We start from the raw sequence: 14,607 nt of genomic DNA on the forward strand, positions 1-14,607 counted from the left end.
CTCCCACACAAAGGGGCTGGGCCAGGACAGAGCCTGAGCTGCCCCATAGCACCAGAGTGGCTCCAGCTCCACGTTGAATGCTATCCCAGGACCTGACTTCACTGAATCTACGCTGGTGACCCTGTAAAAACAACATCTGAGAGACCACAGGGCCACGGGCCATCATGCCCTCGGTTAGGGTGGAGCCAAGAGCAGTGCCAACACTACATAACATGAGAGCTTGCAGAATGCAGGAGAGGGCACAACAGGGCACACCCTGAGGTGAACATCCCCAGAAGAGTAATACTTAGTGACTTCTCTCCCAGTGCGTGTGCTCCAGTCCCAGCAGCGTGGTACCACAGATCAGAATCACAGCTAAGAATCAGATCTGGGGGCCCTATTCCACCACGCAGGGAGCAGGCACCAACAGAAAGAGGGCAGTAACACCCACAGAACAAGGGAACAACAGCCCTGAATATCCCCGGTGGGCTCTGGTCACAGTGACCAGGAATCAAGGAAATGATCAAGAGAGGATAAGGGCACAAATGTCTGGACCAACCTCACCCACCAAGGGACAGATACCAGAAGGAAGACTAACTAGGTTCCTGAACCCGTCAAAACAGAGACCACAAACAGAACGCTGGACAAAATGACATGGCAGAGAAATAGTTTATAGGGGAAGAAACAAGATGAAAACCCCCAAGGACCACTGAATTAAGAGGTGATAGGCAATCTAATGATTAATTCTTGCTTTTAGTCATCTTAAGTGGAGACACCAAACACTCACTTTCAGAAATCCTAGGTGCCATGAATTTTTAATTCCACTTCTTGCCACACATGTTTCTGAGAATGGCCTATTAGATGTTTCAATCTAAAAATCATAAATGATAGTGACAGAGAACTAATCAGAAACTGAGGACACATAGGAAAATGTCAGAGGAAGCTGGAAACAAATAAGATAAACTTAATACAGTACTAGTTTTAAGAAATTAAAAAAGAAGAGGGACTTTAAAACTATGATTGAAACAGGGAAGTCTACTCATTGCTCTGTGGGACCTAAATGGGAAGGAGATCAATAGAACAGTAAAGACTAGAGATCTCTTTAAGAAAAATAGAGGTACTGGGACTATTTCATGTAAAGAAGGGAAAAATAAAGGACAGAAACGGGATGGACCTAAAAGAAGCAAAAGATATTAAGAGAAGGTGGCTGGAATACATGGAAGAACTATACAAAAAAAAGATCTTAATGACTGAGATCACCACGATGGTATCATCACTCACCTAGTAACAGACATCCTGACGTCCAAAGTCAAGTCAGCCTTGGAAGGCATGACGACCAAAAAAGCTAGTGCACGTGATGGAAATCCAGCTGAGCTGTTTGAAGTCCTAAACGATGATAGTGCTAACGTTCTGCACTTGATAAGCCAGCAAATTTGGAAAACTCAGCAGTGGCCTCAGGACAGGAAAAGGTCAGTTTTCATTCCAATCACAAAGAAAGGCAGTGCCAAAGAACGCTCAAACTACTACACAATTTCCCTCATTTCAAACAGTAGCAAAGGCTCAAAATTCTCCAAGCCAGGCTTTAACTGTACATGAACCCAGAGCTTCCAGCTCTTGAAGCTGGATTTAGAAACGGCAGAGGAACCAGAGATCAAATTGCCAGCATCCCTTGGATCATGTAAAAAGCAAGAGAGTTCTGGAAAAACAACTACATCTGCTGTATTGACTACACCACAGCCTTTGATTGCGTGGATCACAAGAAACTGTGGAAAATTCTGAAAGAGATGGGAACACCAGACTACATTACCTGCCTCCTGGGAAACCTGTATGCATGTCAAGAAGCAACAGTGAGAACTGGACATGTGACAACAGACTGATTCCAAAAGGGGAAAGGAGTACGTCAAGCCTGTATATTGTCAGCCTGCTTATGTACTGTGTCAGCCTGCACAGTACATCATGTGACATACCGGGTTGGATGAAGCACAAATTGGAATCAAGATTTCAGGGAGAAATGTCCATAATCTCAGACATACAGATGACACCACCCTTATAGCAGAAAGTGAAGAGGAATTGAGGAGTCTCTTGGTGAAACTGAGAGAGGGTGAAAAAGGTGGCTTCAAACTCAACCTTCAAAAAACGAAGATCATGGCACCGGTCAGGTCATTTCATCGCAATCGGCGGGAGAAACAGTGGAAGCAGTGATAGACCTTATTTTTGGGGTCTCCTAAATCATTGTAGATGGAGACTACAGCCATGAAAGTAGAAGACTCTTCCTCCTTGGAAGAAAAACTGTGACCAACCTAGGCAGCATGTTAAAAAGCAGAAACATTACTTTGCTGACAAAGGTCCATCTAGTCAAAGCCATGGTTTTTCCAGTAGTCATGTATGGATGTGAGAGCTGGACCATGAAGAAAGCTGAGCACCAAAGAATTGATGCTTTTGAACTGTGGTGTTGGAGAAGACTCTTGAGAGTCCCTTGGACTACAAGAAGACCACACCACTCCATCCTAAAGGAAATCAGTCCTGAATATTCATTGGAAGGACATGGTGAAGCTGAAGCTCCGATACTCTGGCCACCTGATGTGAAGAACTGACCCACTGAGAAAGACCCTGATGCTAGCAAAGATTGAAGATGAGAGAAGGGGACAACAGAGGATGAGATGGTTGGATGCATCCTGGACTTGATGGACATGAGTTTGAGTAGGCTCTGGGAGTTGGTGATGGACAGGGAAGCCCGGCTTGCTGCAGATCATGATCGCAGACTCAGAGAGCCGTGGAACTGAATGGATATGTATAATTGATTCTCTTTGCTGTATAGGAGTATAAAATTGGAAAACAGCTATATTCCAATTAGAACTCTTAAAAAAATATTTCTTTATATAATATAAAAATTATCATAGTTTCAATCAACCATTAACAATATAGTGGAAAATGTGCTAAGATTTTATGTCAATTTATTTTAAAATTCTATGACATAACAGAATAACGTATTTTAGCATGTTAGAATTGGGGCAAATCCACTAAAGATATTTAATATGAGATCATATAAGGAAAAGAGAAACTTTGAAGTCAACTTGAGATGTGCATTCTTTCATTGTCACGAGGTTTGGCTTTCTGAAGTGAAAAATTACTTGAATTTGAAATGTATTTAGAAGGTCCTATGTGTCACTCCCAGTGGATAGGAAATTATGAATCAGAGAACAAAAACCTGTCCCTAGTATTCCTAGAAGTTTGGCAGTTTGTCTACCATTCCACTCCCACATTTCTGTCTAGAGGTAGAAGGAAACTTTAAAAGGACTGTCATATAGTTACTCAGAAATGGGCAGAGTTTTCCTAGGGCCCCAAGAAATTGAAGAACAATGAATGAATGCAGTTTGTCACAAGGCACGAGGAGACTTTTAGGTCACACTGTGATGGAGAAAAGTAATCACTAGAGATAAATTCATGAATGATTTAAGAGACAGAATGGGACAGGTGATACATCATTATGATAGTAGCAGACACACACCCAGATTTCTGAAAACCATTTCAATTGAAGTAAATCTTCCAAAACCATGTGATGAAGGATGAGTTCCTCCCTGCTCCTTGGACCTCTCATCTGAGTCATCATCTCCAACCATTCATACCTACCTGGGTAAATGGCTGTTGTCCCCATTCTCCTTATATTCCTGGGATCCTCTAATTGCTCCAGAAAGGTGACCAGGTCCAGCTTAGAGACAAGCCCTATTTATCAGAGAAAGGAATATTTGTGTTGTTAGAGATTCATCAGTATCGAATCCAATATGTATTCCCATGAGACAAGAACACATTTTGTTCTAGAAAACAATTTTCTTAAACACTTTATTCACAGTAGCTATACAATACTAACACACACCTAACAATCAGATCCTGAGATTCTGGTCAAGTAGTACTAAGGCAAAAGTAAGTAGTGTCAATGTGAGATTAAGAGAGGGTACAACTATTTAATACCACAGAACTTACACAATTACCACGAACCTAGAAGGAAGGAGGCAGAGTACATCAAGGAAGAAAAACTTCACCAGCATAACGACTCATCATGAATCATCCCCTTTCTTTCTAAACTCACAAATACCCATTTTTGCCCTAGAAAGCAGAGATCTGAAACTACTGTGGGAAGCAGAACATTTCAGAAGACATTCTTGACATGACAGAACTAAAACCCAGTGGGTAGATAAGGGATTCTGGAAGGCAGTTATCCTCACCCAAGGAGGCCAGGTTCCCATAGTTCTCTAACATCACGTCCCTGTACAATTCCCGCTGACTGAGGTCCAGGCATTCCCACTCCTCTTGAGTGAAGTCTATGGCCACATCCTGGAACATCAGCGGTCCCTGAAATACACAGTACAGATGCCAGTAGGCCGTGAGAAGTCTTCCTTATGTGATCCAAGATGAAAAGGGAAAGATCAAAGTCCTGGTCGTGATTTAGTGGCTTGGCTGGTATTGCAAAATATATTTTTGACACAGTACTCCTTTCTACCCAATTTCTAATGTGAACAAAAGAGGATGAGTGATGATCCACAAGCCATTAGCGAAACTACTGTCATCTGAAAGAGCAATTATAAAATAATCAGGGCAGCATGAGCATATTTATTCTTCAGTGTTCTACTCGTGTGACATAGTATAAATTGTTTATCAAAGAAACAGGATTTTTTTTTTTAATGTATTCTTAACCAAGAGTTCTGAAGTGGGGCCAAAGTGCCACATTTTTAGCAAGGTTATTTGAGTTAGTAATGTTGAAAATTCTGCTCGATGAATGAGGATTTTGAACCCCAATGAAACAGAATACTAAGGTAAGAATTCATACTTAAGTTGGAACTTTGTTTTACAGACTTCAACAGGTCTAATAAGATAGTAACCTTTTTGGGGTCTGGGGTCGTGTTGGAAAAGAATTTCCAGACTTGAGACAAAATGAGAGGGAAGTAAAGTTTATTAGAATGGGGGACGCTGTTAGAAGAGCAGGACAGCTCAAATGAGAACGGATGTTGAACAGGGGTCCTTAGTCCACTCATAGCCAGGGTACAAGGAGTGGGATAGGGGTCTTGCGGATCATTTGCTGAATGGATGAGGCACATGTACTGGGTGGGAGAAGAGTAAGAAAGACAATTTCTCCTTATGGGGTAGGAGGGGAGCCCGTTTATACTGCTGAGGAGGACCTGAAATCCACCAACAGTCACAACATGGGGGAGAGAAAGTTGCTAAGGGTCTTGTTTTTTCATTCCTGCATTCCAAGACCCTCCTTGGTTTTATCTGCTCTTTAGTCCCTGGGTCACCACATATCTCCCTCTTTATTTTAGGGCCAATTCTTTAGCCCTTGTTGATACCCTGCTCACGTCTTACTATCTACCCATTTCCCTTCTCATATTTGGGAATCCAGTTTCAAGGAAAAGGGGGCAAAGACCACTCTGGCTTCTTCAGGCTTAACAGAGGCGCAATGGGGCTCTGGGTTCCCTTTGCCTACTCTGTCACGGAGCATTTATGGAGGGAGATGAGAGTCCAGGGAATGATAAGGTGACTTGTTTCAGCATTGTCTAGGTGTTGGTCAGGGAATATTCTTGCAGGACCACTTGGAAACTTGTGCTATTTTAGAAGAAACAAACTGTACAAGAAAGTTAAAGGTACATGGGCCAAAGATGAAGAGAAGTAGAAAAGCTGCTCAGGGGCTAGCCAGGAAAACCAGGACTGGACATTGGTTCGTGACGTTAGTGTTTCTCTAGGTACGAGAAGAAGCCAGAATTGGGGCTCATAAAATCTTTACCTGAAAACATCTCACTCTTGGAAGGCCAGTTCTGGGTTTTTCCCAGAGCAGAGTGCCTTATTTTTGATCTCTACTCTGAACTCCTTTTGCAGGGTGTTGAAAATCAGGAGCTTACAGTTATCATGATGTCATCTTTGGCAGAGTCCAGTCGGCAAGGTCCCTTCATACCACATATTTGACCATGCTCTGGGGGCATTTTTTGGCCATTGTATCGTGCAGCACTGGGAAGGCTGATTCCCAGGTCTAGGGAAGGATCCATTGATAGGCCACTCTATGTGCTATTTCTAGAGCAGGCCTTGTGAGTAGCAAAATCTCTGGACCATACCTGTCTAACTAGCCTCTTGGTCCAGGAAAATAGTCCCTTTTCTTCCTTCTTCCCATATCTAGAGTTACATTATTACAATCATTGATAGCATGTGGAGCTGCATATCAGCATTTTATCACAGGCCCAGCCACACATTGAGTAACGTAAGAATCAATCTTCTGAAACAAGGGACATAGACAATAATATAGCTATAGCTAGCGGTTATTAGTCAGGACTAAGTAAGAAGGAAAGGTCAAGAACTTTCATTAGGTAGAGCCCAGTATACTCCAGGTCATCTGACTTCACTTGTTAAATGACTAGCCAGATGGTAATCTCCTGCTTGTATATCACGGAGCATCTATTCTTTATCTGAAGATTGCTTACTGAGATTAGCTTTAGAAACAAACTTAGAGTATCCTTTTTAATAACACAGTTAAATCTTTTAGAAATATAACATAAGAAGGAACTACCTCAGAAGTGAATCTTAGTGAACACTAGACTTTAATTAACAAAACTAGAAACTTACTTTAGCAATGAAAAAAAGTTAATATTCAGTGCAACATAATTTTTGTATTATGAGGGCATTAACCCTGTAGCCAGGGAAGGCTTTAACCCATCAAATAAAAATGAGGTTTGTCAGGGAGCCCAGAAAAGCCAGGCAGCCATGTTGCATTTCCCATAGCCCTGACTCTTTGATTTACAGCTATTGTTCACCCATTTTTAATTCCCTGATTGACAAGCAGACCATGGCCATGTTTTAAGGACATCAGGATGGCAAAAGTCTAAGCACGAGGGGTTATTTTTGTAGAAGTATGAGCTTTGTCTACATGTACCATAATCTTAAGGAATGCTTATTCACTTTACCAAAGTAACAAAAGATTTTAAAAATGAATATAAATCACTTAAAGGGAAAGAAATTCATAATCTCTTATTGAAAGCTGCATTCTAAGAAAACTTTGTTCTATTAACAGAGAGATTCGACTAAATTCCAGTCTGGTACCAGCTTACCAGATAGCAAACAAAACTTGTTTATTGGTTAACCTTAGATAAATCTTTTCCATAAATCATGAAGTCGCAGTATTCTTACAAAGGCATCAGAGTGAAACCATAGAAGGCATGTTTAAATCTGATTAAACTGCAGTTGACAGTGTAGCCTGGTCACTGCTGTGACTTGTAACATGTTCACAGGATAAGTAGAATTATAGTTGACCACATTTAATTAGGGCATATCAGATCTATGGTGACTTCCCTGGTGGCCCAGCAGCTAAGACTCTGAACTCCCAAGGCAGGGGACCCAGGTTCGAACCCTGGTTGGGCAACTAGACCCTGCGTGCTGCAACTACGATCTGGCACGGCCAAATAAATAAATATTTGGGCTTCCCTGGTGGCTCAGACGGTAAAGCGTCTGCCTGCAATGAGGGAGACCTGGGTTCGATTCCTGGGTCGGGAAGGCCGCCTGGGGAAGGAAACGGCAATCCACTCCAGCACTCTTGCCTGGAAACTCCCATGGACCGAGGAGCCCATAGGCTACACCCCATGGGGTCGCAAAGAGTCGGACAGGAGTGGGCGACTTCACTTCACAGATCTATATGAACTCACGTAATTTTAAGATACCTATATTAGTAACATCCACCATACAGCATAATAAGAAGAGATCTGTCACCCCTTCAACCGCACTTCCCATGTAATGTAACATGTCAAGTGAACCCAGGTAGTTTAATAGTTCCCTGGGATGTCTCAGGGGCCCTCTGAAGCATTCCAAAGTCAGCTAGAAGTCAAGTTATTTAGGAAGTTTTGTGGACAAATTTCAAAAGGGGTTATAACACTCAGTCAGATACAATCATATAGATCACGGGGAGAATATTCACTTAGCCAAAGTAACGAAGATGGCATAGGTAAACAGAACAGATCCCTTCAGAGGTAAAGACACTTAAAATCCAGTATCAAAGGCAGCTCAACATCTCAAGAAAACTTGTATTTCTGCACAAAACTCTTCCCTTGGGGTCCACTTTCCATAAAATATTCTTACCACTTTCTGTACCCATGACTTTGTTCTCCCATCCTGAAACTGCCAGCTGTAAGTCAGATCTATTTCCTTTTCCCTTCATAAAATGTAATTTCATCCCTCATACCTTCTTTAGTGAAAATACACATTCTACTTTCCTTAAGCAACCAAGAACTTAAGCGTTCTCTAGATTGGTGAACATAAATACCAGTGATAATTTTTATAAAAAAATTTCTAGAGACCATCTCAGGATGGCATCAAGCATTATTCATGAATAGTCCAAAATCTCTACTTTCTCTGTAAGAGGAAGTTAGTCCTCAGTAACGAATGTTTCAGAATCTTATTTTATTTGGAAATGACCTAGCTAGTCAATAAACTTCTGTCAGTTAGTGTAGCACAGCCCCAGAAATTCAGGTTACCAAAATCTAGAGAATGTTTTAGACAGACATTTCTAAAATATAATTATTCTTAAAAGAGTGTCTCTGAAAACTCCTATCTCTTTTACATTTTCTTTGAGGTTTTTTTTTTTTTTCTTTCCTAGAGGTACTTTGCTGCTGAGTCACTTCAGTCCTGTCCGACTCTGTGCGACCCCATAGAAGGCAGTCCACCAGGCTCCCCCATCCCTGGGATTCTCCAGGCAAGAACAGTGGAGCGGGTTGCCATTTCTTTCTCCAATGCAGGAAAGTGAAAAGTGAAAGTGAAGGCGCTTAGTCGTGTCTAACTCTTAGCGACCCCATGGACTGCAGCCTATCCAGGTTCCTCCATCCATGGGATTTTCCAGGCAAGTATACTGGAGTGCGGTGCCACTGCCTTCTCCGAGAGGTACTTTGCTGGTTGACAAACTTGTAACAGATATAAAAATATAAAAATATTTAACTTATAATAAACCTAGGCACAATGAAAATACTCTGCCTAATGACCCTAGACATATCTACATTAGATTAGCAAACAAACATTAATACTGGATATTTAATATTGAATATTTCCCAGTTCATGAGAATATGAAATTCATTTAGTTTAATTTCACTTGTACTTAGAATTGTCTGATTTGCAAGTGTTTACTTTCCTTTAGGCCAATTAAATTAGAACTCATTTAGAACTTCAGCATTAAAAAAAAAAAAAAAAAAAAAAGAATGCACACTGAGATATACATATATCCAGAAAATAGACAGAGACCTCATAGTTTCCTGCCTGAGACTTAAAACATCTCTTTGACCCTCTTTGTTTGTTTGTTTGGCTTGAAGTTCTGATTTGCCCAAGGCTGAGTCAGGTCTAAGGCAAAGTGGACAGTGTATTTCAAGGACACGGAAAGGCCTAACTTCAAGCTTTGCTCTAGGCAGGACTTTTAACAAGCTAGTTGTTTTTAAATGCAAATGCAAAAACAGCCAGTTTTGCAGTTTCCAAGGGAAAGAAAATTTCATTTTAACCAGTTTTCTCCAGAGTCTAAAGAATATCACGGCCATCCTGTGTCAAAAGTCATCTTTCCTTTGTGTAGTCTTAGTTTTATAGCTAAAATATAGACCAACTAATGTTCAAATTGACTCTGATCTTTCAGCTGATAAAAATTTTGGACTGCCCCTCTGGTGGGAGGTGATGTCTTTGGAACATCAGAAGAATCTGAAGGGTTAAGGGAATTTGCAGGAGTGGGGGAAGCTTGGTCCTTCCCAGGCCTGAGAAACAGGAGTAGTCAGAAGGGAATTTTTTAGGATGTTCAGGAGTGGGGGAAGCTTGGTTCCCTCTCCACCTGAGAGATCAGCTTCCTTAGAAGGGGACTCTTCAGAATGTTAGGACAGTTTTTGATCCTTCAGGCTTTGGAATATAGAAGAAAGAGCTGGACCAAAGGGAACCTCAGAATCCTTTCCTAGAGATCATGTGGATATGAACGGCCGAGTAGGGGTCATCTAGGAAATCTGATGGAGAGACACAGAGAGGGACAGGAGACAGGGAGGCAATAGAATGGAAGGAAATTCTGAGTCTTTCTCATCTTTGGCAAAACCTAGTGTGCCACTCAGAGGCCATTTCTGGGGCTCCCCCATTTGTATTGGAGCCAGGCCTTTTGGAGGGTCAAAATTTTCCAGTTTCTGACAATGTAGCCAAGGGTTGAGAATGAGAGAGCCTCCTGGGATATAACAGAAACCACTCTTAGCCTACCTACCATAGAATGGGAGTACTGAGAGTCACTGGCTGACAGAAAGGCGTCCCTTTTTCCCCAGTGGTCTCTCCGAGTGACTAATGGCACAGAACAGCCGATTGACCCAACAGTCCTGTGCCACAGTGTGAGGTGACCGCTGAGAACCCTGAAGCTAAGTCATCACGTGACAGGGGCAGAGATAGACAGAGATTCCCTGCAGCAACCAGGTGACTCACCATTTGGTGATTCCCTCAAAAGAGAAGGCACTCTTGGGATGGCTCAGAGGCAACACCCAGGCTCCTGTAAATCAGCCCGGGAAAAAGGGAAAGAAGTGAAAGCGACAGGGAAGAAGGCTGAGGAATCCGCTGTACAATATATCCGGGAGGCGGTGGCCAGGTGAAAATGGTCTCTGTTTGGCCTCAACCACTATGTTCCTGACACGGTGGACGGAAGTTGTCGTGCTGGGGGTGGATGCCCTTGAAATAACGCAAAATCAGTAATGGTGCTCTTACACCTTTTGGCACATATTTTATCAAACAGCCATTAAATAGCAGAGCTTAAACTTTACTTCAGTTTATTTACATTAGATTTTAACTAATGAAATTTTAACTAATGACAGATTCACAGGGACAGCTCTAAGAAAAGGTGAGAGAAGTTTTTGTAACTGTAAAGAATACTAAAGACAAGAAAAGTTTCATTCACTCAGTCATGTCCAATTCTTGTGACCCCATAGCTTCTAACTTGCCAGGTTCCTTTGTCCAAGAAATTCCCAAGCAGGAATACTGGACTGGGTAGTCATTGCCTTCCACAGAGTTCTTCAAAAAAAAACTAACCAAAAAAAAAAGAAGAAGAAAAGAAAATTGATCAAGTCATGCTAATATTTTCATACATACAGTCCAGTTCAGTTCAGTGGCTCAATCGTGTCCACCTCTTTAAGATCCCATGGACCACAGCATGCCAGGCTTCCCTGTCAATCACCAACTCCCGGAGCCTAGTCAAACTCATCTCCACTGAGTACAGACATACACTCAAATAGGGCTATATACTCATTAGGAGGAAGAGAGAAAAAGTTTCCTGTCACTAAACTCAGGTAATTATGAATGGATTAAAAATGTGCTGTAGTTTTAATACATTTTAAAATGCAGCAATGCGCTGTATTTTAAATTTTAATACAGTTGAGCATAGATTAGGACTAATAAGATTCTTGTGAACATTTTGGAAAATACAAAGCTGTGATGAGACTCTGTGATGTGAGCATGGAGTGTAGTGGAAAAGATCAGGCCTGGGCTTGGGATGAAAACTGCCACTCCTCAAACCCAGTATCTCTGCTAAACACAGGTGAGTGTTCAAGTCAACTGGAGAAAAACAAATTCATAGCATGGGAATCTCACAGAAACACCTAAACCGGTGAACATGAGTCATGGAGTAAGAAGTACATGGAAGAATGCGTTATCATTGCATGGGTATTTTGGCACTATTATGGAAACTATGATCTCAATCTATCATTAAAACATATTAGTTTGGGCAGTTTGTGATGCTCCAGTGACTAAGACTTTGAGATCCCAATGCACAGAGCTCTGGTTCTTTCCCTGATCAGGAAACTGGATCCCACATGTTGTAGCTAAGAGTTTACATGTCACAGTCAAAGAAGCTGAAAATTACGAGGATGACAGAAGATCCTACCTACCACAACGAAGAACCAGGGCAGCCGAATAAGTAAATACTTTTAGAATGTGTCATAAGCAAATTTCACTTTATATATGCCTTTCCTGATCTGTGGCCTAATTTTGGAAGGACTGATGCTAAAGCTGAAACTCCAATACTTTGGCCACCGCATGTGAAGAGTTGACTCATTGGAAAAGACTCTGATGCTGGGAGGGATTGGGGGCAGGAGGAGAAGGGGACGACAGAGGATGAGATGCCTGAATGGCATCACCTGCTCCATGGACATGAGTTTGGGTGAATTCCGGGAGCTGGTGATGGACAGGGACTCCTGGCGTGCTGCGATTCATGGCGTCGCAAAGAGTCGGACACGAAGGAGCGACTGAACTGCACTCAAGTGAACTGAACTACATTTAAGTAGCTAGTTTCCCTTATCGATAGAGCGCAGTCTCTGCAACGTTTGTATTTCTGAAACTTTTCTGAAGAACTGTGGACCACTGAGTTCACTCTATAAGGACAATCTGTAACTCCGGTTCTAACGAGCTGAAGCTGCATCCATACGTAAATTCATACAGCATTTCCCCTACTTCACGATGATCCTAACACCAGACCACATCCCAGTGGGGATCTCTGGTACCAGTGCCTCCCCGTGCTGATCTCGCACAAAGGGCATATAGTGAACAACTCAACGTCACTGATTCATTTCGAGAATTCATCATGCTCTAGAGAAAGCCGGGATACAGACAATGGATGGAGGCTCTGGGATTTAATGGAGGCTCTGGGATTTAACGGAGAAGTTAATCTAAAGAGCAGTTCTTCACTATTATAAGAAAAAAAGGGGAAAATAAGAAGGCGACACCAAATCCCCCAGGGAGAAAACTTAGACTCAGAGAACTAAAGGTTTGCAGGTTCTCAGTCCAGGCATTTCCGGAGGAAAAGCAGACACATTCCCAGACCCGGGACAGGACACTTACCTGAGAAGCTGCCATTTCCTCCTCTTCTTCCTGCTGCCGTGAGTCTTTCCTGGGGATGTTATTTCAAAAACTCACATCCACAGCTTGAGAAAATACCTTCGAAGGCATCCACACAGCTCTTTCATCTGCAACTGATGAAGTGAAACTGAAGAAAGAACCTTCCTGTTTCCCCCGCCCTTTTCTAATCCTTTTTTTCGCTTCCTCTGTTCCTGATCTGTAGGCGGCAATCAAGACTAATCTGATATGCTAATCACATTTGGTGTTTGGTGCTTACCTTTGGTGCACTCTCTTTGCAGACCACCCCTGAGAGCTCTCCTTTCTTCGTGCATTACAGAGAGCAGGTCACAGTACAATTCACGGGAGACTATGCACCCGACCACTGGGCTAGCTGACACACATTATGAGGGGTTTTGAAACACGGCGGGTGAAGACCCCATTTAGGAGCCCTGCGCTGCAGCCTCACACTCCGCACTCCTGAGACCTCTCTGGAGCTGAGGATTAGGGCGGGAACTTCGAGAAACAAAGGTTGCTGGGCTGCTTGCCTGGGGAGGGGCTCTTTCTCGGATGGGTGTGGCCCTCCACCGCCTCGGCCTGAGCCCTTGGGGGAGGGGTGGTGGGGAATGCGTGCTTGGAGGGAATCACCTGGGGGCCTTGGGTTCCTGCAAAGCTTTGTTCTCAGAACTCTTCCCAAAGATGCCTTGCCTTTAGCGTGCTAAGTCTGACTTTGCCACCCCATGAACTGTAGACCGCCTGGCTCTTTTGCCAATGGGGACTCTCCAGGGAAGAACACAGGAATGGGTTCCATGCCGTCCTCCGGGGGATCTTCCTGACCCAGGAATGGAACTCACCTCTCTGGTGTATCCTGCATTGCCAAGCGGTTCTTGACCGCTAATGCCACTTTGGAAGGCACAGGAGACCCTGAGTACTTAGGATTTTTTCACTGCCCTCTGCAGCCTGAGGAAACATGTTTCACAAAATGATTTGCACTGTGACCACCTGTCTGCAGGCAAGGGACCTCCAACTTCAGAGACGCTGAGCCTGAAAGTGTTTCCATTGTTGCAGAAACGAAGCACCGCACTCAGAGAGTTGGAGAACTCGGGTTTATTATGCGGGCGGGCCCTAAGAACATAACACTCAGAGCTCCGAGCCCCAAACAAAGGGGTTACAGAGTTTTTATACTTGGGCAGGCATGATTAAGAGAGTTTGCAGATTTGCAGGGGCTAGGGCAATTGCAAGGAACAGAACAAGGGGGAGTGAGATAAATTCCAATTCCTAGTATTTTGAGTCCCCACTTTTTGAGACCTATGTGATTAAGGCTTGCAAAGAGCAAACTGAGTTATGGAGGCAGAAGGAGCAGGAAGTTATGTAAAAATTTGACATTTTCCTCTTCATTGCCCCCTCTTGATGCTTCTATCACTCATTGCAGAAAGCATCATCTCATGTTCGATAGGATATTCAGAGCTCCAGGTCAGTTAGGAGACTATACTGAGCTATTAACATTTGCAACTTTCTGGATTCGAGAGGTTATGAACTGGGTAATATCTTTGAGAACACAAGGGGCAAACAAAAGCACCTCTAAGAACATGAAGAGAGGACCGGTTAAAGGGAGAAGCCACGATGCCCAGCTCCAGATATTGTTCCAATTACTTCAGGAATTTTCTAGTTCCTTTCTGCTTTTCATGATTCATTCCCTTAGCTGTTAGGCCATGTCTCTTACTATTCCTAATTGGTTTTTATAAAAGCAGCATTCTTCATTCAAGAAGAGGCAGAGGCCTG

At 42.8% G+C, this 14,607-nt stretch overlaps 1 protein-coding gene across 8 annotated transcripts in view; it reads right to left on the reverse strand.

Annotated features, from left to right (window-relative positions):
- The window catches only part of LOC147354535 (KRAB domain-containing protein 5-like), a 44,344-nt gene that overhangs the window by 6,374 nt on the left and 23,363 nt on the right, over nucleotides 1-14,607 (reverse strand). For 2 of the 8 annotated variants that reach the window (XM_086354254.1, XM_086354259.1), the window contains exons 1-4: nucleotides 13,106-13,306; nucleotides 12,832-12,962; nucleotides 4,203-4,329; nucleotides 3,610-3,702 (exon numbers count right to left, since the gene is read on the reverse strand). In XM_086354254.1, the coding sequence (XP_086210380.1) occupies nucleotides 3,610-3,702; nucleotides 4,203-4,329; nucleotides 12,832-12,846 (235 nt within the window). In that variant the 5' untranslated portion in view covers nucleotides 12,847-12,962; nucleotides 13,106-13,306. Of the gene's footprint in view, nucleotides 1-3,609; nucleotides 3,703-4,202; nucleotides 4,330-12,831; nucleotides 12,963-13,105; nucleotides 13,337-14,607 lie in introns of those variants that run through there. The other 6 variants (XM_086354261.1, XM_086354255.1, XM_086354260.1 and 3 more) reach the window with 6 other exon arrangements.

Source organism: Bos grunniens, chromosome 18 (genome assembly GCF_055505025.1).
Source record: "Bos grunniens cultivar Pamir isolate PY7600 chromosome 18, Bosgru_T2T1.0, whole genome shotgun sequence".
NCBI classification, from domain to species: Eukaryota; Metazoa; Chordata; class Mammalia; order Artiodactyla; family Bovidae; genus Bos; species Bos grunniens.